General features: G+C 40.6%; 1 protein-coding gene across 1 annotated transcript in view; it reads left to right on the forward strand.

Annotated features, from left to right (window-relative positions):
- DGKI (diacylglycerol kinase iota) overlaps positions 1–26,300 on the forward strand; it is a 309,526-nt gene that overhangs the window by 206,796 nt on the left and 76,430 nt on the right. The window contains exons 23-24 of the mRNA XM_053657112.1: positions 18,475–18,554; positions 20,757–20,801. Of these exons, the coding sequence (XP_053513087.1) occupies positions 18,475–18,554; positions 20,757–20,801 (125 nt within the window). The remainder of the gene's footprint in view (positions 1–18,474; positions 18,555–20,756; positions 20,802–26,300) is intronic.

Genomic DNA, 26,300 nt, shown 5'->3' on the forward strand with positions numbered 1-26,300 from the left:
CAGATCTGGGTAGAGGATGATTATTAGTAACCTCACAAGAGGCTGTATGGTGAAAAGGGTGAGGAGGAATAGAGTAGGTTCACGAGCAAATGGAAGCAGAGGAAGATTGCTCCTTTCAGGTGTTAACCTGTAAAGGAAAAGAGAGAAATGGGCTGGTGGCTGAAAGGAAATGTGGAATCAAAGGGGGAGTTTTTTCTAATTTGTAAGATGTTGTAGCTATGGTTCTGATGTGTATATGCTTGTGGGACCAATCCACTTGCAGGGAGAACTTGGTTCAGGAGACAGGAATGATGCCCTTGAGCAGGTGGAGGTGGTATCTGTGCCCAGTGGAAGGTGGGGCAGGGGCTCCAGAGTACAGGGAGGGGAGGCAAAGGAGGAGGTACAGAGGTGGTAGGTAGGAGGACTTGGAACTAGCAAGGAGCAGAGGTTCCATTCTGATTACTCAGTGAAATAAAAAGAAACAGTAAAAAGGGTGGGTATTGGTGTTCGAGAAAAGAGGAGAATGTTTGGAAGTCAATTTAAGAGCCAGAGAGTGAGTGGCCATATATAAAGAACTGCGGAGCAGCACCGTAGATGGGAATCAAACTCATTAGCTTTCCTGAGCACATAGCATCCCCAGCTCCTGGGGGTCTTGACTTATAAACAAATGCACTTTCTGTCATTTAACTTCAAGGGTTTGAACGCCAGGGGAGTAGTAGGCAGAAAGGTGATCTTATATTTAATATAAATTTCTGTGTCATCTAATTCTGTTTCTGATCCAAAGTCATGCTTTGCTTATAAGAAAATAAGAAGTGCTTTCAGAGTTCTGCTCTGTTAGCTGCTAATGTTAGGTCTCAGACAAGGATGTGAGCCTGAAGTGTTGATCATGGAATTAGAACATTTGATTGTTAAAATGTGTCCTTCGTAATGAGAACTCTCAATTATAGGGATATCTTTAAGTCTCTTCCGAAAATTGTTCCTTTTCATTAGTTTATTCTATGTGCGTACGCACACACACACACACACACACACACACACACAACCAATTCTCATGGATGATATACCAGCCTCGTCCATTCTGTTGTGACCTTCCCAGGCTGACAACCCTGGGATATCAATCACAGAGTAGTTAGGTTTCTCTTTAAAGACTTTCTCCTAAGCGCCTGTATGAAAGTGTTACATTTTGATTCATCGCGCTCATATGGGAGTGGGTGGGGTCAGCCACTGCAGCGTCATGATGTCATATTTAATCAATAATTAAAACGGGTGTTTGCATAGTACTTCCAGGTCAGAGAAGGCTTTTTTATGCGCCATCCGCATGCTGTGTCACAGGAACACTTAGATGGTCACAGTCACACACAGGGTCCTATAGCTGTGACGGGATTTATAAGAATGTACATATTCTTTCTCTTAATCCAGAACACTTTCTAGTAACTCATCCTTATTTTCTGTAAAGATTTAGCTCTGCACCTGTAGAAATGTGTTTTTCAAAAGAATTTGGGATCATAGTTCTTGTTATTGGTTGGGTTTCCTGGGAAACAGACTCTGGCACTTTGGAGTTCTACCTGTAGGAGGTCTATTGGGCATTCTCCAACAGGAGGCAACAGCTGTGAAGAGGGAGGAGCCTGGGATTGGGCAGAGGGAGGAGCCGAGCTGTGATGCAACAGGGGATACCCCCAGGGCCGATTGGATCTGGGATGGCTGGTTAGAGTTCCCCAGGTGAGACAAGGCATATTGGATGCAGGGTGAGCTGTCTCTTGGGAGGGAGAACACCCTGAGTGGGGAAGCTTCGTTTCCAGAGAGGAAAGCTGTGAGCTACCAGCAGAGCCAGCACAGCCAGTGGCTGAGGGGACAAGTGTCTTAGTGCTGTCATGGATCTGTGTAGGTCACTTTGGTGCCATAAACCATCTTGTCTGTGTAAACCAGCACCTGATAGTTTAAGGCCAGAAAAGAGGCCCACTCACACCAACATCCCTGAGTCCTTTCATTTACTTCATTCATGATTATTTATTGAGCACCTACCGTGTGCCCAGCACTGTTCTAGGTCCTGGGGCTTAGACTCCCGTGATCACTAGCCTCCAACTTTCTCTCTGTATGTTTTGGCCCAGTCTCCCTACTATTCTACATTCAGGAAATTGGAGTATACGTTCATTACTTTCTTCAGATGTGTCAGAATTAGCTAAGTAACATAAAACCTTAAATGTGAACGCTGACCTTTTCTTAAAAGTTCTCTTTGGCATGGACTATTTGTCACACCAAACATTCTCCAGAATATGGGCAATCACAGTTGGAACCCTAAAATGCAAAGTGATCTAAATTTCAGGATCTTTCCAGTCTAACACTGTGGTCAGAGATCACGACAGATCCTCAACAAGATGGACATTTCTATACATTCTCTCCACTTACTGGTAATGATATTAAACTGAATAGACCCAAGGATAGAAAACAGACCCAAGCACTGAAAATCATCTCTTTGCAGATTGACTCAGAAGCATAGTTTTAGGTGCTAGTTTCTTGGGTATAAGCTGCAGGCCTTTCATAGTTGATCCTGGCAGAGAGCAATCTTTCTTAACACTTAGTGGGTTTCCTGAGATACCGAGTCGCCACCTCTCTCCTAGAATCATTGATAAGCAGAATTCGAGTGTTTGCTAGGTTGTCAGATGCTAGGGAGGTGTTTGCTTAAACCCGCCATGTCCCCATCACTCTGGGGCAGCTGTCTATGCATCATTTGTTTACTCCTTTTGTTTCCAGAAAGAGACCTAGGCTTCTTCAGCAGATTTTACGAAATCTTCCTGTCATTAATTCTCAGCATGTATCCAATCAACTCAGAAAGTCAGAGCTGCATGACTAATGTGTCCCCAGCATCTCACTCTTGGTGACCTTGCCCATCACCGTGAATATGATGGACAGCACAGTTTTAAATTCACGCAAGAGGTTTGAACCAGTGTCTCTAACCATCCTTTTGAGCATGAGCTAAGCTTTGGGTACAGTCACAAATCTTTGCTTTTAGTCGCTTACTGTTTCATTTGACTTTCACCTTTATTGAATGTTTGGCTGGCCAGGCCACGTAGCCAAGAGTCCAGTGTCACAGACATGTATTTGTTGCTCTCTCCCCCACCAAATACCTAGAGAAATGGCAGTAAGTTTTCGGTGGTGGTTCTGCCCTGTATCTAGGATTATGTAAAAATTACCTTCCTGATAAATGTACTTGGAAAAAATGATACTGTTTACTGACAACCATTGTCAAGTACACTCTAGAACCTCATAGTCAAAAGCTTCTGTCACATTTAACACTGGGAATGAACTCCAAAGGATTTTAGAAGTCATTTTGTTGTACTAGAATTTCATTATATGTGACATTAGAAATCCACATTGGAATGGAAGCTGGTCCATCAAAAAGAGAAATTTGGCCCTGGCTGGGTAGCTCAGTTGGTTGGAGCGTCATCCCATACACCAAAAGATTGCAGGTTTGATTCCTGGTCAGGGCACATTCCTAGGTTGGGGGTTCTAACCCTGGTCAAGGCATGTAGAGGTGGCAACTGATTCATGTTTCTCTCTCTCTCTCTCTGCTTCTCTCTCACCCTCATCCCCTCTTCTCTCTCTCAAATCAGTAAACATATTCTCAGGTGAGAATAACATTTTCAAAAAATAAAGATTTTCTTCATTGTTAGGAATCCCTTTTCATATTAATTTGGAAGATGTTGACAATGTTGACATATCATAGAATTGTTTGACCTGGACCTTTGGTTTCTGTTATTTATTAGAAGAGAGTATGGGGCCTTTGCCCATACTTGCCTCTGGTTTATCACCAGTAATGCATGAATCGATTAGAAGTAGGAAAAAACTCGTGCAATTTTAACCATATCAGCCATGATTGTGTTGCATTCTCCATCTGACTCCTTTCAATTTGTTCAGAAGGCTGCGTTAACATGGTTTTTTTTTTTTTCCTGGAGTTTTCTTCCTCACTTCTGCTTCTCTGCTTCTCCTGTCTGTATGCCGATGATTAGAAAGAGGAAAACAAAACAAAAGGCTCTGGAACTAATTCTGAGTTCCTGCTGCGTGGCTGTCTGGGGAACGTCTGCCCCTTTCCTCTTCCTTCTTCCCTCTGCTCTTCTTGGTTCTCCAGGATTGACAATAGTCTTCCCCAACTCTGCCTGCAACAGCGTTCCAACATCCCAATGCAGAAACCCCTTTCTGATGTTTTAGGAGTTATCAACGGTCTTTGAGGCATTTGTAAGTGGTCTTTGCCATCCATTGTTACAAGGGCCACGTACTTTTACATTATTTTCGTAACCTGTCACTCCCTCTCTTTCCCTTGCTTGATCTCTCTCCTTCCTTCTCCTCCTCCTCCTTCTTCTTTGTTTTTCTATACTCTCTCTAGCTCACCTGGCCTCAGTTCATGGTGGTATTAGCAAGTTAGAAAAAGATTGTAACTCTCAACACCTTTGAGTCACCCACGTACCTTTTCCTTCTCGCTGTCCAACTGATCATAGACCTGATTCTTTGACTTCTTATCTCTCAGATAAGTCTCTCCTTTCTTAGCTTTACTCTCACTTTATTGCAGACTTCACTGTTACTCATGTCATTTACTAACCTTCCTGCCACTCAGCTTGTCTTTTATCATCAATGTGTCATCCACATCTCTGCCAACAGTTTGCCTAAAATGTTGTCATAGAAGAATCACACTGGCAATTTAACAGTCAAGGAAAACTTTCAAGGCTCTTGCAATAGGCAGGAGAAAGTGATCCCAACCGTGTTATACAAATGGGTGGGAGATTTTTTTAGCATTGGAATGAGCTGGTAGAAAAAAATGTAAAGGACATTCATGGGGACATTAGTCAATGCAGGTAGGTTATCGGTGTTGGCTAATTGTCATCAGTCAGCAACAATTAGGTTCCTAGCCATCCCTGGAGACCAGAATCTAGGAGCACCACCTTCCTCAAATGATTACATTTCAAAGGGATGGGTCCCAGGTGCTTGAGAGAGATTTTCCTGGGTTGGGAGAACTGGCAAGAGAAGAGTTACATCTCAAAGCGGGCAGAGAAATGATTTATAATTTAAAGTCTTCTTTGTAAAGAAGGGGCCTATAGAAAGGGGAGAAACCTGCCTACAGTTTAGTGAAGCCCAGGGGAACATAGAGGCCTCCTTGCTCAGTGTAAATCTAAAACCTTTATTTTCTGTCAAAAACTCTTTAGCCATCTCGGCTCATTAGCCTTAAAAAAATAAATAAACTCTCTGGCCTGGCTCATTCTCTTTGATCCTGCAACTCCCTATCTTCCTAAGTTCTCAACCTTTGCTTCTTTTCATGCCTTGATTTCTTAGTGTCTGAGGATGGTGTAAGACCGAGAGAATTCCCAGTGTCTGAAAAACTATCGTCTTTCTTGTCAAACTGCCTTCTTTTGTTCACTTGCAATGTAGCCCCTCATGGGAGTCTGCCCTGCTCTGGGAAAGGCGCCGCTCCCCTGGCTTCGGAACATGCTGGTTCTCAGCTGTCAGGATTCCCGTCACATAATCAGTAGGGTGATTCTGTGTCACTCCCCGCTTTGCAGTCTGTGACACCTTGAAGGCAGGTACTGTGTCTTTCTCAGCGTCACATGCCTCACTCCTAGACGAGATGTCCCCTGCACAAGCAGAAAATTCTTAAACTTGTGCTGAATGATTAAGTAGGTGACTTGTATGCCTGAAAAAGTTTGGCTTGATTCCCTGTACATATGATACACATTTGCACAATTAAGTGAAAATGAACACCAGGAGTTATTATTTAAGATTGCAAGTGCCGAAGCATTTAAGAGGATTAGGGGGAAAAAAAGTGAGTTGCATGTCCCTTGGATTGCCTTCTCAGGTAGTATATTATCAAGATAAAAAGGAGAATTTGATGTGTAGCTTGAAACCAAGATTTGTAAAGAACCTTCTAGTTTCTGGAAAACATGCCTTCAAAGTATTGTCTTCACAGAGAGTGCAATGAACACCATGCAGCTACTTTTATCTTACGGGTGACATTTTGAGTTAACTTTAGAAAGAACTAGGTTTTCCTCAGGCCATGGAGTTAGAGCTCTGGGGTCATTTTCAATGACAAGAACCAGAGGTCGTGAAACCTCTGACGGACCCCAGGCATGCCATGGTGAGGGGAGAGGTACAAAGTTCTTAGGGTGTTGACATTTTCTTTTGAATGCTAATGTGCCCATCAGTTCCCCCTGCGGGTTCCAGGTGAGCAGTGGGCAGGTACTGATGACAGGCTGTTATACTGTGGGTTGTGGCACACAGAAGGGAAATTAGGATTGAAATACTGCCAGCTCATTCTGTTTAATCCTCAGCAGCCATCGGGTTGGAATTTTAGTTTTTTGAGACTCAGACACGTTTGGAACTAATGATGAGGTGAAGCAAAAAAAGTTCTACTTGTCCCCTGCCTCCCCCTCTTGACTTGATTTCTATCCCCTTGTTCCATTATTCTGTTGACTTTCTGAAGGTGCTAACACAATGGCTAAGAAAATAGGTAACACTTATCTTTGCATTTGTCCGTATTCTCTGATATCAGCAAAGTGTCTATATGAAAATCAGAACAGTTTCATTTCTCTTGCTTTTTTATTTTTTAATTAATAAAGTTTATTTTTAGAGCAGTTTTGGGTATACAGAAAATTGAAGTGGAAAGTACAGAGAGTTCCTTATATCTTCTCAAACTGCTCCCGCACCTCAGTTTCCCCTGTGACTAACATCTTCCCCTGTGATTAATGCCACCAACACTAACATGGTATTAGTGTTGTACATTTGTTACACTTGATGAACCAATACAATACATTATTATGAACTAAAGCCATACTTTACATTTGGATTTACAATTGTATTCTACCATTGTATAGGTTTTCACAGACCTATGGACTAGCATTCAATGTGACAGTATCACACAGAATAGTTTTACTACCCTAAGTACTCCTTGGGCTCCACCTGTTAATTCATGTCTTTTCTGTAACCCCTGGCAACCACTGATTCTTTTACTGTCTCCATAATTCTGCCTTTTCCAGAATGCCATGGAGTTGGAATCAAGCGGTACTTGGCCACACCAGACTGGCTTCTTTCACTTAGCAATATGCATTTTATGGTTCTTCCATTGTCTTTCGTGGCTTGAAAACTTGGTTCTCTTTATTGCTGACTAACCTTGCACGATGAGCAGATTGTTTATCCACTCACCTGTTGAAGGGCAGCTTGATTACTTTCAAGTTTTGACAATTATGAGTGAATATGCTGTAAACTTTCACATGCAAATTTTTGTGGGGCACAGGTTTCAACTCTGGGTGGATGCCAAGAGTGCAATTGCTGGATGATGTGGTAAGAGATTTTCTTGTTTGTTTCGTTTTGTTCCTTTTTGTTTTGTTTTACTTTCGGAAGAGACTGACAAGCTGTTTTCCAAAGAGGAGGTAGCCTTTTGCATTCCCACCAGCAATGAACAAGAGCTCCTGCTCCCCCACATTTTCCCCAGCACTTGATGTTGTCAGGTTTTTCAGTTTGAGCTGTTCTAATAGGTGGCCTGTTGGTTTAATTTGCAATTCCTTGATGACATATGATGTTACCAGCCACCTGACATCTCCTTTGGTGAGATGCCTAGATCTCTTGGCCCACTTTTTAACTGACTCTCTTATTTTTCAGTTTTCAGATTCTTTGTAGATTTTCAACACCAGTCTATGTCACATGCGTTTTACAAAGATTTTTTTCCCCCAGTCTGTTGTCTTTTCATTTTCTTAACAGTGTATTTCACAGAGCAGAAGTTTAAATTTAATGCAGTCTAACTTGCTAATTTTTTTGCCTTTCACGGACCACGCTTTTAGTGTTGTATCTAAAATATCGTTGCCAAACCAGAGATTACCTCACTTTCCTCTTATGTTATTTTCTAGGCACCAATTTCTTCTTCAGACTATTGGTTTCATAAGACTGCATATAGATTGATGAAAAAACCAGTACTTGACACAAACTGAATCGATTATGTCAATAAATCTAAAATTAATGCTGAAGGAAATGTCAAGGTTTTAAAAATATATCTCTGAATATTAGCATAAATGCATTCATTCTGAAATCATCTATATTTTTGATGGTTTACCTTATTGATTCAGGTACTTTCCTATTTCATGAATTCTTACTCTGTGATTATATTTATTGTTTTTTTTAAGAAAGTGACAGCCTTTTTATTTAGCCTCAGCAGAGTCTCTGCAACTCTTGTAATTTTACATTTATTTTAGAGCTTAAAACCCAATCTTTGCAAACCCTGAAGTTCTGAGGAACTTTTCTTTAAGGTCTCATACCTTCTTTTAACGACCCCTTTGAAGACAGTTCTGTTTGTGACTTGAACAGGTAAACAGCCCCATTTAGCTACAATTCTCTTTTAACAGAAATTGCACTGTAATTGCTCACATGTCACAAATTAAATCCTGTCTTCTTCTTTTGTTAATGCTGAGCTTTCGGCCCTTTCTTTCCATAGTAACACCTTGCTGAACACACATCACGGTGTCTTGCAGGGATAGAATTAGTTGCTGTGCGTTTTTCTCTCTTCTAAATCCTGTTAACAGTTCCATGTGGATTTGGTGTCAAAGGTAGCTCCTCTTGCCTTGGCCCTTCGTCTTTGCTGTGTCCTAAAGCAGCCAGCTGTGGTTCCTCTCCTTGTAGGTTTGGTCGAGTCTTTTATTACAGGCTTTGGTTTAGCTCCAGCCTTTAGAAATGGGTGCGACCCATTATCTGCTGTAAGAGTCTCCACATTTGGTCTACTGAAATTGGTTTGAGGCTTCGTGAATGACCAGTACATGTTTATAATAGCATTAGGGAAAATGAACTCATTTAACGAGACTTAGAGGGGTGAATATAGGATGGATTTGCAGATGTTATGTGCTTTACTGGCACTGACTTATTTCATCTTTACTAGAACCCAGACAGGTAGTACTGTTAAAAAAAAACGAAATTCAGCTGAGTAAGTTTGAAGATCTAAGTGGCTTTATTTAACAATTCGTGAATTAAGCAGCATCCTGTGTAGCAAATAGGAACTCTGAAAAGCTATACAGAATGGAAGGCTTTTTATAGTCAGAAGGAGGGTGAGGCAAGGGAGTTATTATCCACGAGCAAATTGTTTCAGGCAAGGTCACCAGTCACCTTCCTTTAGGGAAATTTGGGCAGGGATCTATCTAGCAGATTACCTCACTAGTGTAGACCAGATAATTTCAGATTGACTGGTTGAAGGTTACATTCCTGGGAGAGACTGAAACTGCAATTAGGTTAGGTATTCGGTCTTGGTTTGCCAACATGGGGATTAGCACAAGTGACTCCATTTTGGGCTTGTTTTTCCTTCCTTCCTTCCTTCCTTCCTTCCTTCCTTCCTTCCTTCCTTCCTTCCTTCCTTCCTTCCTTCCATTGTTTCTTTCTTTCTTTTACTAGTACCATGATTATTCTCTTTACATAAACTTTTCACATACTATATTGCAAAAGAATCGAGGGCAAGATAAGCTCATTGAGTAATCAAAAGTATCTGTAACTCTAACTTTCCTGAATGTCGATGTTAACCAAGGATAATTAAACATTAAAATGAGCTATGAAAATACCTATTATAGCAAAAACTACTAAATTCATAATGTCGAATGTTAACGATATTTGAAATTAATGTTTAATAACACTATTAAAAATATAGGAAAAACTCTTTTGAATATTTTATACATCTATTGTAATGAACTTGTCTCTGGTGAGAGTGCAGCTTTTCTGTTCGCATGAACTTGTTAATCAGCTCTTCAGTTCGGTGCTGGAAATTTTAATGCAAAGATTATAATAGCACAAGAAGTCATGTGATTTTTCCAAAAACAATTCTGATTGAAGTTTGATGTACTCCTGTTATTTCTGCTGTCCCTATAATGATTAACATCCTGCTCACAACTTTATAGTTGCATTTCTTTGTAAAGTAGAGCACCAGTCAGTTTACTTCTATGACCCCTAAATTAAAGGCAAGGTTGTGACAAGCCTGTCAACAGCTTTGATATGCTTGATTCACAGTCTTATCAAACTCTTGAACTTGGCCTATTGCATTTCTTTAAATGTGCTTCCATTCCCACAAAGTGCGTTTATGAAAATACTTTTGGCCTGACTCATAGTTTCTGAGTTCCCCGGTCCTGCTCCATTGCCCGGAATTCTTCACCATAGCTCTGGATCCGCTGATCACGTCTTCCCCCAGTTTTTGTGTAGCTTTAACTAGGGGACTTGGGATTCCATCCGCACTCCTTGGTCAGCCTGTCTGGTTCCTGGTTTCACTTCTCTGAGCCCAGTGTTGAAAGCTAGGAGAGATGTCTTCCGCTGCACGGCCCACATTTGATGGGAAGTAGGAATAGTTTAGCATTTGGAGTCTTGAGTGAAAGAAACCTGGAGTGGAATCATGAGGTCATGTTACCTAATCTTTCTGAGGTTCCATTTCCTTGTTTTAAAAGTAGGAAGAATGATACCTCATAGGATTGGGGTAAAGATGAAATAAGACAATAAACTGGGTCATTTATATTCATGCAAATTATTTTCACCTCCTCTTTTCTCTCCAGCTTGGCCTCTCTCCTCTCCTTCTCTCTTTTCTTCTTCCCCCTCTTCCCTTTTCCTTTTTTCTTTCTTCAGATCATATAGTCAATATAATCATTTTCCTGTTCAACCAGATGTATTTCACCCAGGCCTAAATGTGTCTTATTGTTTCATATGTCTACAGCAGAAACCCATGTAATATGACTGAAGATTGTGTGTCTTTAACTATAAAATGGGTTGGATCCCACCCCTTGAGTATGTGCATAGAAAAGGTCTGTCCTGTTCTGCCACAGGTGCTATTTCAGAGGGGGGCATATTCACTCATACAAGAACCCAAACAGTTCCAGCCACCCTACTTCACCTCTCACTGCCCCTTCTCTGGACCACCAGGCTCAGGCTCAGAGCCAGGCTGAGTGCCAGCAGCAAAGAGTTTTGTATCTGGGAATTCACAAAATCTAGATTTTTTATTTATCTGGGAGCCCCTCCCATCGTGAAGGCACTGGCCTCAACCCCACTCCAGCACGCCCTTACAGCTGCTGTCCCAGAGTGGGGTCTGCCCCCAGAGACCCCTGGGGGGGGGGCTTCACATCCGAGCTGGTCCACAAGGGCCTCTTGTTTTTCTTCAATCAAACAGTTCACTCACTTGAGGAAATTATTTGGTTGTCTGTTGCATCATACCTCCAACTCTTTGCAAAAACATTGTTCAACGTTTCTGTGAAACCTCTAAGCAATTTCAATGTAATAGCTTTTGAAAGCTTTGATTTTTAAAGTCTTTGGCAATTGAAACCCATGTATGGGGTACATAAGCTTGGTCTTCCCAGACTCTGCTTATCATTGTGGTAGAATATGTATTTTAAAAACCAGATTTTATTTTAGTGCATATGTACTTTAGAAGTTTTTACAGATAGAAGAATATACTTGTGGAGTGGTTGCTAGAAGATTTTGCATTTGTTGAAATGAACAATGTTCATTTATGCACTATTTGGCATAAGTTTGCATAATGAATTCAAGTAGCCCTAACTTCAAGTATAAAAGACAACATTAATTAGTATGACCTCTTGGTATTTTATTTCACACATAAAAGCCAGAGCATGCACACATGAAATATATAATGCATTTTTGAAACAATTAACTTAATCACATTCTGAATTATAAGGCATTTATACAAACAAATAGGGAAAGGGGGTTAATGGAGGACAAGGTCAAGCTGAGCGGGGAGCCAGGGCAAGGCTCATGTTTTGGCTGGGAAGAAGTAATTGGTAGTATAATTTTATTAAGGCTAAGGATCATCAGTTAATTCCACAATGTCTTTCGTATTTCTGTACCTAAATTTATAGAAGCTTCGTCATTGTTTTAGCTTGGGCTGCCATAACAAAATATCATTGCCTGGGTGGCTCAAACAACAAAAATTTATTTTCTCAGTTTCAGAGGCTGGAATGTCCCTGACTAAGGTGCTGGCTGATTTGGTTTCTGGTGAAAAGTCTCTTTCTTCTTTGTAGATGGCAGCCTTCATGCTGTGCCCTCAAATGGTAGAGGGAGGGAATGATAGAAGGAGTGCCTACAAGCAGCAAACTCCTGGTATCTCTTCCATTAAGGGCACTAATCTCATCATGAGGGCCCCGCCCTTGTGATCTCATCTAACCCAAATTTCCTCTCAAAGGTGGCATCTGCAGATACCATTACTTCAGGGTTAGGGCATCAACATATGATTTTGAAGGCACAAAAATATTCTGTCTGTGACAATTATGTTAGCCCAAATGTCAAACATGTTAAGACTCAAGTGCTCCCTACAGGGTTAATCAATTGTTAGACATGTATACTCAAGAGTCAAGAAGCATCAGAGAGTATGTTTTGATAGAATGAAGGACAGAGAAGTGAATAAGAAAGCTAGGATAAGAAAGGCAGGGTATAGAGTAGGGGGAAGAAATTTGTCCTCAATCAGCCAAGGAATACAATTACCAGAAATTATGAAGCCCATTGAATACAACTAGGTGGGAGCAAAGAGAAAAGCAGTTTTTATTTCTTGGATCTATGTTCTACTATGGAAACATTAAAACTGGTGGTGATTCTGACATATGTAGAATCTGGTTCTAAAGAAATTCAGGGTCTTGGTTCCTTCCCCAGAGACCAAAACCGTAACGCTCACTAGCCGCATAGGGTTATTTAAACGTTAAGTTAATTAAAATGAAAGACGATGAAATCTTTGCTTCCTGAGTCATCCTGGCTACACTTCAGTCACTCAGTGCGACATGTGGCTAATGGCCCACTGCACCAGACAGCGCTGCTCTGGAGGCCTCCGAGGCCAAAATCAGGACGACCGTCCTGCTGCTCGTTACGCAAGGACACGCTGAGCCATGAGGATATGACTGATTAATATGCCTGGTGCCCACAGTTGGGAATGGATGGAAGCAGTAGGTGTCATTTGGAGGGTTTTGATTACTTCTCTGCTTCCCTTCCCCCTTTCCCTATTTGAAACTGGTTTGTACTTTTTTTTTTAACTCTCTTGAAAATGTTCGGTGAACTTTGGTACCACTGCCATTAGAATCAGTTGTCACAGACAGCTTGTACTACCTATTTTCAATTCTGAAATATCTATCTATCTATCTATCTATCTATCTATCTATCTATCCATCCATCCATCCATCTATCCATCTATCCATTCATTCATCCAGCCATCCATCTACCCATGCATGCATCCACATGTACACATACTGGTTCGGCTCATTATACTGTTTATTCATATACACACACATCTACATACAACCATGTATATGTATACTAGCTGCCCATGTTAAGAAACAGAACAAGTACTTCCCCCCACCCCTCTCCTACCAAGACAACCAGTATACTTATTTTTGTGTTTGCCATTCTCTTGGTAGATACATACATATTTGCCACCAACGTAAGAATCTCTAAACCAGATAGCCAGTGGTATTGAAAGAGGTTTAGCAATCCTTCCCTGTGTAGGGAAAAGATGATGCTTTTGTTTTTAGATGAAGGCCCTCTAGAGAACTGAGAAGAGTCTCAATCCTTACCTAGCTTCAGCTTCCATGAGAGCATATGCAAGTCCATTCTAAAAGGATTAACAGGCAATGTAATGATTGAATTCTGGGAAGCATTGGGAAGGTTAAGGGTGGGTTCTAACTATCAAGTGGAAATACTGTTAGAGAGAATGGACTCTGAATTCTTCTGCTTCACCCTCGCCTAACTTTGCTCTCAAGAAGTGGGTTAAGGCAGAGCACCTCTCTGGGTGATACAGTGTTGTTACATATATAAGAAACTGGTTCAGATTTGCCTGGCCATTCTATCCTTGGGCTAAAAAATAACTCTCCAGGGATTATGAGAATCTAACATCTGTCTCTTGAATCACAGTGCTCTGATATGTATTGTTTGGTAGCCCAATACATCTCCATTCTAGGATCTTCTAACCCCATCCCCTTGGAGGTTTCCTTTGTCACTTTGTTAGTTTTCTGCAGCACTTTGTCATTGATTCTCATTTGTTATTTCCCATGCATTCCTCATTCTTATTCCAAACTCAACTTTTGTTGGGGAAAATACTGCAGTAGCTTATTGAGAACAGATGTGTCCTCTAGTCAGTCCTTGAACTTGTTAGTTTGGATTATATGTCAGAGTCTTAGGCTTCTGAAAGCAGGGTTCCATTGCCTCCCTGGCAATTCAGTTGCCTTTGAGAGCCCCTGATCCTTTGCGTGCCATCCTCAGTGTTCTTAAATTTCAAAATAAAACATCTTGTTGTTGCCCTGGGCACTCGTTGGGCCATTTCAATTTGGAAACTAATATTCTTCAATCCTAAGACATGATTTTTATTCTTTCATTTTTGCTTGTTTCTGATAATTGCTCTTCTGTATTTCCTCTGTGTTTTAGAATACCTATTATTTAAATGTTGGATCACCTGGACCAGTTTTTACATTTTTCCTGTTTTATGCCTCTTTTAATTTTTCCTCTGCTTGTGGGAAGGTTGCCTGAACTTCATCCTCTAACCTTTCTATTAAAGTCTATTCTATCAGTTTTTTTCCAAGGATTTTTTGGCCTCTGGTGCTCCTCCCTCCTCCTTCTACTTTACATTTTTCATATTTTAAAAATATAGTAATATGTGTATTTAATGGAATAACATTTTCTCTGGCTGCTGGCTCTTGGAGAGCCTAGTGATAGAAGAAAGCTGGGGATCTGTACATTTTGGAGGAGGTCAGTTAATCCCCATTTTCTATAAAGCAACTGCACCTGCAAGACTGGGTCATGGTATCCAGTGACCCAACATCCAGTGGTCCTCATTCTGGTTGCCCCTTTATCTTCAGTACCTAAGGCACCTATGCTGCCACTTTGCGAGTCTTTGGTGGGTTTTATGGTATAAATTGTATTGGTTCTCAACTATTCCCTTCCATGGTTCAAAATTTAACTCCATCTGGCGGAACTCTAGGTCAAGTTTTATCGACATCATGTGTTACTAGTTTCTTCTCTTTTTTATCCATTTATCTCTTTTAAAATCCATTGACTATAATTTAGGAGCATTTCCGATGAAAGAGAAGTACGTGTTAAATCTGTCATCTTAATCATGAAACCAGCTTGTTCTTTATTGCTTGCTAGGACTTATAAATCTCATTTGATCTCGGTGATAAGAGTTTTATTATGTAGGTTGAGTATTAGCTGATGCTTATTGGAGTCAAGTAGAAACCTCTAAAGCCAAAATAAGATGAATCATCAAGAATCACTCATATGTGGACTCTAATGAACAAACTGAACAAGCAAAATGGAGATAGAGAGAGCAGTCTGACATCTCTGGGGCATGGCGCTGGGGGTGGAGGGATCAAGCAAAATAGAATATGGACTCATCATGGACATGGACAATAATGCAGTGATTGCTGGGGGACAAGGGGGATGGGTGGAGGTGGAAGAAGGGGGATAAATGCTAATGGAAAAAATACAATAAAAAAAGATCAGGGATAGTAAAGCTGATGCTCCAATAAGCACTCTCACTTCCTCTGGTTCAGATGAAGGAAACTTCTGTGAAGTTCGGCAGTTGGTTGTCAATCATGTAAGAGGAAGATGGCAATTTTCCAGAAGTTTCTGTTTTCTCCTAACCATGTAAAGCCCCAAATGGAAGTGTCAGATTATGGTATTTTTATTCTACAGTTGTTTTTCCCATGGCAGAAAAGTAGAAGTTACTTTTAAGAATACAGAAATATAACTTATGGAAGTATTCCCAGCCAAACCTTATAATATAGATGAACTGATTCATCCTTTTCTAGCTGAAGATGCTCAAAGAGAGTCAAGGGAGTGAAGGAGAAGTAACTTCAATGTTTTAGTTATTCATTTCTAAATGCAGTGTTGCATTTAATACTTACAAAATCTTAGAAAAGGCCTATTCTGAATACCATAGTCTTCAACTGAAGGATCAGAAGAACCAAGTAACTTGCAAGACTAAATACCTGTTGTGGGTAATTCAAAAAACCAAATCAGTGCTGGAATTTGAATCCAAGAGAGAATGGCTGTCAACCCTTTGTACCACACACTGGACAAATTGAACAGTTGTCTGTAACCATGCTATGACGTTGTGGTAGAAAATGCATTTTTCTTTTTTCTTTTTCATTCCAATTAATAGCTAATAAAAGCACTGCTTCTCTTAATAGGCTCCTTGAGGAACAGGCAAAGTTGCTGATTTTATTCTCATACTAGAAACAAATGGCACACCTTTGAAAACTTTCTCCCAGCTATTCCTTCTTGATTCCAGGTCTAAAAACTCCGTTCTGTAATCATAGTTTAAAGTATCTGCTACCTATTATACTGAATTTATGACCAGGCTACCTCCAAGCATTGATAATAGGAGGAAATCAGAGCTGTTGACAGGATTCCAGTAATTCTATGAAATGTCTCTTAATTTAAGTCAATAGTTAAATATTAATTGTATTTTATTATTTTTATTTTCACATTGCAAATTAAGAGGACATATTACTAAGCAACATTCTAACATGGGCTCTCATGTTAATTATCTCTCTGTCCTGTTTCCACAACTCTTGGCTTATGTACCAGGTCAAAATTCTAGCCTTTCCTCTTCACTCCTCAAATACTAGAAATTCTTATTTTTCTCTCAGTTCAGTGGAAGATCACCTTATTTGGGTCTCTTTAGTAGTCTAGCTGAAGATGATTACTTTAATTGGTACTGTAAGGGGTCTCCTTATGGAATTTCCTTTCTATTTCTTTCAAAGATGCATGGTAATTACTGTCCTGAAGACTTTTTTCAGTATTTCTGAAAAAAATTATTGCTCAAACATGTGATGTTTGTAGGGTCCCGTGCCTTTTTGCTTACTGGCTCTCTTGCTTGGCATCGGGAAAACGGGCAAAGGCAAGCTCCAACCCAAACCCTTGCTTTTTGCCTGCCCTGCAAAGTTTTCTCAGCCTTTGAAGATACACTTTGTCTCTCACACCAGCACAGGTCCTAAGCCTTTGTTCCTCCCTTTTTTAAAAAAAGCTTGTATTGAATATCTACCATTTCTCCACCAGACATTAAGGCTATGAAGACAAACAAGTCTTATTCCTCGTGAATGTAAGCTCATCCTCATCCTCAGGCTCACATAGTTGTGAAGATGATAGATGCTTTTGAACTTCATGTGTTAAAACTTTGGGGACTTAACAGAATGAGGAGGAGGTATTGATCTCTTTAGTAGAAACCAATCTAGGAGGTAATATTGAGAAACAAACTATTTCCTTTTCTCTAGATCGCTCTTGTTCCTCTAACTGAAAGAGCTGATGTGGTTTTATATCTTCGAAAAGCCTAAAATCTGACTTTTGGGAAGAATCAGTCCCTGTCTCCTATAGCTTTCAAATGACTAAGCTCATACATTTACTGTAGCCTCCATTATGTTATGACTATTTTGCTGTTCATATGTATGCCTTCTCTACTGCTTGGTGAGTTCCCTGAGATATTTCCATGCGCCCTAACTGTATTTTATTCTCTGCATTATTAACTTTAGAGCATTTTCAGACTCTTTTACTAATGATTAGGTTTTAAAAATAAATTCAGTGAGTGAAAGGTTTTAAAAACCTTTAGTGAATACCATTGTCATACCACCTGCTGGCTGGTCTTTAGCTGGTTAATCCAAGATTTTGAGATTATTTTCATTAAATCATGGATTTAATAGTGTAATTGTAGTTTTAAAATCAGAAATATACACATACATATTTTGAAGTTTGGGGAAGAAGAAACTTTTGTAGTATATCAGGAATCTTATGGTTATTTCTGAACTAAAAGATTCAGTCCAATAAGACCATTGTGTGGCATTTGTCATCACCTAAATACAGTGTTTAAGGCCCTTAATGGCTTTGTCTTATTGTTTCCTGCAGCCTTGCTGCAACCACACACACACCGACCATCTTTCCAGTCAGTTGGATTTTTGAAGCTGTGAACCTTCTAGAAGCCTTTTCCTTCCTCCACACCACACCCTCTAGCTCTTTTTTTCTTTCTTTCAAAGTTTTACACTTATCTAGTTCTTATCTAGTTCTGTTGGCCACGAGGTAGCAATGGTCCCTTGAGCAGTTGAGTCTCTCAGATGGGCAGCTGTTGCAAACTGGCAGAATTAAACCCCATACTGAAAGCAAAGGCGTTAAGTGTCCAGGACCAGTATTTTTTCATTCCTCTCTGGTGCGTTGGCTCTTGCAAATACAGGCATAAATGATCAATGCTGTGAGCAGCCTGCTGATCCTGCCACTCCAGAGCCAGAGAGAGAAGGAAATGAAGGCTGGCCAGGTGGCAAGGGGCAGCGTGGAGCACAAGGAAAGAGTGACAACTTCAGAAACACAGAGATCGAGATCAGAAGGGAGGTGCCGGGGGAATTTTGGATTGAACTATCCAAAAGAAAAATATTTTTTGAGATTTCTTTAACCCTCAGAAACACATTTATGCCAATCTAGAAAAATCAAATATTTTATTTTAGACTTTTCTCTCCCCCCCACCCTTAGCTATCCCCCTGGGTATTCTCGTTGTGCGTGGAGACTGTGATTTGGAGACTTGCCGTATGTACATAGATCGCCTACAGGAGGTGAGTGTCTATAGCCAATTACATCTTTTGCTCATTTTTCCATTTTTATAATCAATTGCCAGCCATCTTTATTTGATTTGAAAATGATGCATTTCAGGAGGAAATGAAATGCAGCAGCCCTGTCTTTCAGTCACACAGCACATCACTCTTTGCCACCCACCGTTGGTTTCCCTACTTAGGTGTTGGCCAGGAGTAAAGATCCTTTGGGTTAAGTACAGCGTGGTGTCAGTTCTAGTGTGAACCATAACTGCAGCTTGGAGCTTCTTGTCTTCTTGCCAGCCTACATGCCTGTAGCTTTTCAGCTTTCCAGATTTTCAGAAGGCACTCATAAATAACAAAAGAAAACAGGTGTGGTGTTATTTAATGTTCTGTATCTGGTGCGTATTTCTGTCAGCTAGATTCTTTTTAAAAAAAACGTAGATTGCACAGGAAAGAAAAACTTTCTATATTTCATGGGAACTTGTGTCAGAGCACAAAGGAATACTCTGGTTTTCTGTCAATCTGATTTTACCATAAAGAAAAGAGAGGGGAAGGAATCTCGTACATGATCTGCCCATGAATTTGAACTTCACCAGCCAAGCCAGGAGACCCAACCCCCTCATTGCAGGGATCATCAGTTGCTTTTATAAAGTTTTTTTTTTTTGGGGGGGGCTGGTCCCTCTATTTATTTTACAAATGGCAAAAGCATAAATAGCCAGTCCTTTATTGTTGTTTACTTGGTGAAAAATGTACATTAGAGTCACTTTTCTTTGGATCTGGTCTAGGCATTTGTGTTTTTGAAGCTATTGGGTGATTTTGACAAAATGAGCGACACTTTTCTAGGTGACACGTCATACATACATCAGTAAATGTCACAAATAAAGCAGATATGTAGTGTTTAAAATCCTCTCCAGTTGTAGTTTAGCTTTGAACATTGTATTTTGATTTCTCTTCAAATATATTCAGGTAGGAGGCATAAAGTGAAAATTACTGACTTTTCAGCATTGTTAACTGTAGATAAATTATGAATGCAAAATATTTTGGGATAAATGCTAAATTTTGAATATTGGTATGGGTGAGAGAAGAAAAGTCAACAAATTTTATCCTAGTGGTTTCATTTGGCTATTTTTCCCAAGGATAACTATATCATGCTAAAATTTGTGAACTTTTTAGCATGTGACCCAGGTCTAAATCAACATTTCTAGGGCACTATTTCTACGGCACTTTTAAAAATAATATTTGTATTTTATTGTGGACTCTCACTCAATCTCCCATGGAAAATTCATCATAATTGCTACCAATATTTTTTTCTGTTAACATTCAGGTAACTTAAGATATCATAGTAGCAAAACATATAAGTGATAAAAAAACAACTTACTGACATGCTTATCACACCAATATGCAACTAGAAGTGGGAGCCTTAAAAAAAAAAAGGAAATAGCGAACTCAGTAAGGTGAAATTTTAAAGCTAACTTGGGCTCAGAGAGGAAGTTGAGAAATACTCATGGGAAACAGGTATGAGGAAAAAGCTGCCCAGGATTGCTGACATTTGTCAACAGGAGCTCTGCACTCATTAACGAGGAAGCCTGCGGGACATGACAATGCTGACTACTTAGTTATAAAAGTTTATGAAAGGGGCCCAGCTCTCAGAATCAGCCAGTGAACCCTCATTAATGTCAACCCTGGTAATTTGCCCATCATGATAAGGCAGAGGGGGCCGGGTTATTTTCTCTTTGTAGTCTGTGAAAACCCACATTTGCCAAGCGACTTATCAGTATAAACACAATTACCAGGACAGTGTGCATTTGCTCTGAGATAAATAAATTCTTTCTGAGTGCATACAGGGACATTGGAAGCTTTCCTCACAAGCCAAAAGATCAGGTACAAATTAAACATGACCCCCACTTATTAGAACAAAATTGCCCATCTTTTACTTTTGTCTTCTTTGTCCTTGAAATTATAATATATTGTTCACCTCTAAACACTATTTAAAATTTATAAGTTTCAATAGCTAAATGGCCTTTCTTCTTTCATTTCAATTTGGTGAGCTGTTGTGATTTTTGGCATTATCTTCTTTGTTTAACCTTGATGAATTTGGGTGAGTTAGATACTTTCCAGATGACTTTAATAATAAATTGAGAGTTCAGGGGATAGAGTTTGTTCAAGCTAATCTTAAGGTATGGATGTAGCAATATATATAACTTTTTTCCATTTTCTCATTAGGACCTGCAGTCAGTTTCTTCTGGCTTCCACAGAGTTCATTACCAGGTAACACATAATTGACTCTCCCTGTTTCTTACCTTCCAGCCAAAAAAATCTTTCCATTAATGTCTCAGTTGGATAAGAGTCCACATTTTCCCTAGAGAAAGAGAGAGAGTTTACTCTAAGAACCTAGTGAAGTTGGTGTTCTGATTCTTCTGCTTTTTTTTTTTTTGGTTTTGGAGAGTCCTAGTCTAGCACAAATTTTGACTGCGGATTTTCTCCCAGATCGTCTAGAAAAGACTATATATAGGGAAGTAGTTTTAGTGCCCAGGGCTAGAAAACTCAACTCAAACTACCTTGAACAGGGCAAGTCTCTTGGTTCACTTCAGCAAGGAGCTCAGATCAAGGGTGGGTTCTGCTTACCACAAGGCCGTGCTCCCTGCTCTATGTTTGTGCTGGTCTTTTTGCTCTGCTCTCCTTTTCTGTCAATTTCACCTCTGGACGAGATGTTTCCCTGGCCCAAATGACCACCATTAGCAACCAGGACTGTATGTTTCTCCCCCACCTCCAGGAAAAGTGAATTTTCTGCTTTCTACAACCACCACACAACATTCTGAAATGCAATCTGAAATTAGCCCATTTTGGTCTTTCGGGCAGGATTCAATCAACCCAGCCTGCCTCTATCAAGTGAGCATGTCCAGTCCACCGTGGAATGCTCAGATATCCTTTGCTCCAATAGGCTTTGGGGGTGCAGCTTATTTCCCCCATTTCCCACCTCTACTGTGTTGCACAGGCCCAACTTGCCATTTCCATGTTAGACTTCCTCAGGCATGATTCAGATACCAGCACACGGCATCACCCCAAACTCCTAGAATACACGTGCAGCTCTTCGAGAAGCCCAGCAGTCCCCTTACCCACTGGGAGGTGTCCAAGTATGTTGGCGACTCCCTCAAACAAATCTTCTCGTAGAGAATTTTCTACCCCCACGTGGATGAGGGGTGTGAAGATGTCTACATTTGTAAATTTGTAAATCCTGGATTAGCACCTTGCTTTAGGTTTCGGTGTCTGTTTTGCTATTGCTGAAAGTTTTCATTTTAGCATCCTTTTGCATAAACAAAAACAACCATTCTTTTTTTAAAGATTTTATTTTACTTATTTATCTCTAGAGGGGAAGGGAAGGAGAAAGGGAGAGAAATATCAATGTATGGTTGCCTCTCGTGCATCCCCTGCTGGGAACTGGCCTGCAACCCAGGCATGTGCCCTGACTGGGAATCCAACCTCGATCCTTTGGTTCACAGGCCTGTGCTCAATCCACTGAGCTACACCAGCCAGGGCAAAAATAATAATAATAATAACCATTCTTATTACCCTATGCCTGTAGCTTCTAGGAAGCTTTCTTCCCCTGAAAATAGATACCTTGTACCCTCAGCCACAGCAGCCTATCCTGAGAGCAGATGACGGGAACAGCCTTGGCATTCTTGTTTGTTTGTATGTGTGTTTGTTTCTCAATGCACCCCACTCCGCCAGAGTCCTTGCTGCAGTAGAAAGAAGGAGCATTCACTCAGGGTGTGTTTTTAATGGGCAAATAAACTCTATTTCTGAGACTATTTTTTTTTTTTTTAACCAGCCATTAAAAGGTAAGTTTCCACTTTAGTTTTTTAGATCGAGAACAAGCTTCCTCACATCTATTATTTGCCTACTTACCCAGAGTCACCATCTAGGGGTAATTTTATTTTTAAAACTGTAGTGCTTTTAAAGGCTGGAGCTGATCTCCACTTTATAAAAACTGGCACTGGGGTGGCTCTGAGACTTTAAGTCTGGTGTTGTTTTTTTTTAAGGCTGCATTTTTTACTCATGAATGTTTTGAACCTTTGCAGTTTTATCAACGTACATATTTCAGACCTTTATCCTAACTTATTTTATGAAACTAATGCATCTCTTTATTATCCTGGCTTCTTTGATGTCATTTTGGTGTGAGAGTTTGAATCTGTGGCTCTTTTGTGCCACGCTTTCTTCATGCCACGTGTGTACATATCCACGGAGATCAGCGGGTGTCTGAGACTCTGTAATGTGATGAGGATCTCTGTTTCACTCATTATTTGATCATAGAAACATGCAGAAAAATGAATGGTATTTGTCTGACTATAGTAAGTGTTGCAGTCTCTTTTGTTTACGTACAGTCAGGTCGAACCCTGGTGTCAAGACTGCTGCATCATCAACGTCACTTCCAAAGGTTTTGTGCACTGACCCCCTAGCATCGCCAATGCATGATCAACAATGAGTGTCAGGCTTTGCCTCATACCCCTCCTTGCAGAGTCATAAGAAGTACAACCCTTGGGTATAAATGGAAGGTTGGGGTAAAAGAGATCTAGGGAAGCCCTGGATCTGCTCATTACAGAAGAAGCTTGACCAAGAGGGACTGTATTTTAATTAATGTGGCCAGAGGAAAAGGAGGACAGTGAGGAAATTTCCTGAGCAGAGCAAAGGAGAACCGAGGGAAGCAAGGAGTTGGGGGGATATAACCATGAGCATCTGGCTGGGATCTTGGGGAGACAGGAAGAGGAAGGAGCTGGAGGGATGGTGAGCAGAACGCTGTTTAAGTTGCACTTTCTTTGATATGCCTGTTAGGCCCGTGTGTAGAAAGCCAGGTGCATGAGTGTTAAAGCTCATTGATACATTCAGGTCCAGAGATAAAAATGTGAGAGGTATTAGGAACTGGATGGTGGTCAGAACTCCGAGGCAGGGAGAGATTCCCCCAGGGAGAGTTTCATAAAGAAGAGCTCAAGTCTAAGAGAAAAGTCAGTCAAGGAGAGTCATGGCAACTGATGGGCAGCAGAAAGCTGCCAATCAAGGAGAAGGTGGTATCATGAAAGGCAAGAGGGAAATGTGTTTCCGAGAAGGAAGAAGTAGTGAAATATGTCAAATACTGTTGAGAGGTGATGCTGATGCAGACTGATTTCTCTGTGTTTCTGAGGACACATATCAAATACATGGGTTAGAGGTGCTATTAGTTTTATGTAGAAAGTGCCAAAACCAACTGGCAGGAAATTTAATACTAAGTCTTTTGTTTCCTAATGCAGAAACCCATAACATCAGAACCTCGAGTCTGTCTCGGTGGGAGTTAGGGGGTGATGTAGGAAAAGCCTGTTGGAAACACGAACCACAAAATGCCTTAAATGCTTTTCAATGAACTTGCTTGTATATGAGATGGCACTGAGTATGCTTGCTTGGAGAACTAACAGTAATAGAATGAATAAATGCTGGTAACTTTAAAAAGTTGAAAAATTCCTTTCTAACTCATAGTTGGGAATTTAGCTGACCATCTTCTAAGGCCAGAGAGAAATCAACAGAAAACCGGCATTCAGAAAGGTGAACGAAGGCCCACGGCACCTTATTAGTGAGCCATGTGGCAGCTTCTAGTGCTCTGAGCATTCTATTGCTGTGGTTGCGTCCTTTCCCAAATTCAGAGCGAATTGCCAACAAAGCACTGAGGCTCAAAAATGACACCTTGGATTAACCTAACAAGGCATGACGGGTTATACAAGCATGTGTTGGGTATTTACAGGCTGCTAAAAATGCCTGACTACACCATCTCTGAGGTCAAAATACAAAAGCCCTTCCATCCTAATGGCATCTTCTGTAACCTGTAACTGCTAATGTAGACAAGCAAAATGCACTGTGCTTACAGACTCGGGATGTTTTTGAGCTTGGCAGATAAACTAGTATTTATAGAGAAATTGGACTCTGCCTGCCTATTCAATAAAGGTGCTTTTGGAGCTAATTTCTCTGCTTCCTCCTTGGACTTCATTCTATTTCTTGTTAATACCAAGTCATAAGTGACCAAGGAGAGAAGCAGATTCAGCAGTTTTAGCAATTCTCAACTGGGGGAGATTTTGCCCCTCACGTGGGGGATTTGGTAAATTGGACGGTTTTGTGTATCACCATGATACACAAAAAGGAGCCTCCTTTTTGAACCTCCTCCTCCTTCGGGAGGAGATGCTACCGAAATCTGGTGAGTAGAGGCCAGGGATGCTGCTAACATCTTACCCTGCACTGGACGGTCCCCTACAACAAAGGATTATCCAGCCCCAAATGTCAATAGTGAGGAACTTAAGAAACCCTGAGTCATTCTGCTGGCCCGCAGGCCCTGACTGGGGACCACAGGCAGATGTAAGTGCTAGATACAGAAAGGCAAAGGAAAGAGGAACAGGAAGAGAAAAAGTAACATGGGGAAAAGGCATCTGCAGATATGGTAAGGTAGATTAAGCAAGGAAGCAGTAGCGGTAGAACCAGCCACACTTCAGAGTATTTGTAGACACTCAGAGCTCCCCCATTTGCCCAGCATAGGGCTCCACAGGAAGATGATGTAGCCGGCATGCAGAGGTGTGCTTTCCAGAATGTTATGAGCTAATACTTTGAGATTTCAATGTATGATAGGATTTCATAGTAGGTTCCAAAAGGGATCCATCCAGGTGATTTCTTTAAGAATTAACTTACATAAAACTAACACCAGAATGGTTGGAGTATTTCAAAATAGATATAACACTTTTGAAAAGAATTTTCATCCTTTCACAATCTCTTCTTCTTCCATAAGAAGAAACTCTTGGTCAGGTCTGAGTCTATATCCATTCACTTGTCCTTTGACCCCCTTTTTATTTATTTATTGTTTTCTACCTCTTACCTGAGCTTCCTCTGGGGGACAGGTTTGTGTTGTACTTCACCAGAGTTCTGTCTAGTCCTAGGCAAACAGTATTTGCCCGCAAACATTTGACTTATTTATCTTCTGGTTGCACTGACTGTCCTTACTCATCTATCTCCATTCTTTGAAATTTGTTGCTCCTTAATTTGTTTTCTGGGTTTTTATAAGTGTCTTTCAATGGATGGGTTGAAACAAGTTAAAGGAGTCATTCTGGGAATTAATTTATTTTGTCTTAGAGAAGAACAGGATTTAGCTAGGAACTATGTAGAATGTTCCTTTGGGCTAGATCAAAGCTGTCAGAAATGGATTGAAGAAGAAGTTAAAATAAGTCTTGCCTGGGGCCAGGCCTGTTTGCCAGCGATGGTAGTGCTTCTGCTAACACACACACACCCACATACTCACGCACTCACACACACACACATGCACACAGCTATTGTCATTAATGGAAGACTTCCTCTCATACACGAAAAAGAGCTCTTGAAAATGTTAGAACGTCTCTCATTTCCATCTCCTACCATACTGTAACTATTCCTCTTTCAAAATTGGCTTTGGAAGCAGGCATCCCATTTCTGTATTCTGCTGCAGGCCTTGTGGGTGGGAAAGAGTTTTGATAGACGATGGCAATAGCAAGCCTATTACTGAGGATTACCATCATGTAAACAGTTATCTCTAACCATCCCTGATGGATCCATTCACTAAGGATGAAGAGACATTGGTGTACAGCTTGGTGACAAAACTAGAGAAAACTTGAATAAAGAGGTGAATTGGGAATGGGAGATGTCAAGGCAGAAGAAAAATTTGGATAGGTAAACAAGAGAGAAACTTGGGGGTAAAGTCATTGTGGACCAGACATCATTAAACAAAGC

The sequence above is a fragment of the Artibeus jamaicensis genome, unplaced genomic scaffold (genome assembly GCF_021234435.1).
Source record: "Artibeus jamaicensis isolate MK-2021 breed Jamaican fruit bat unplaced genomic scaffold, CSHL_Jam_final scaffold_3307, whole genome shotgun sequence".
NCBI classification, from domain to species: domain Eukaryota; kingdom Metazoa; phylum Chordata; class Mammalia; order Chiroptera; family Phyllostomidae; genus Artibeus; species Artibeus jamaicensis.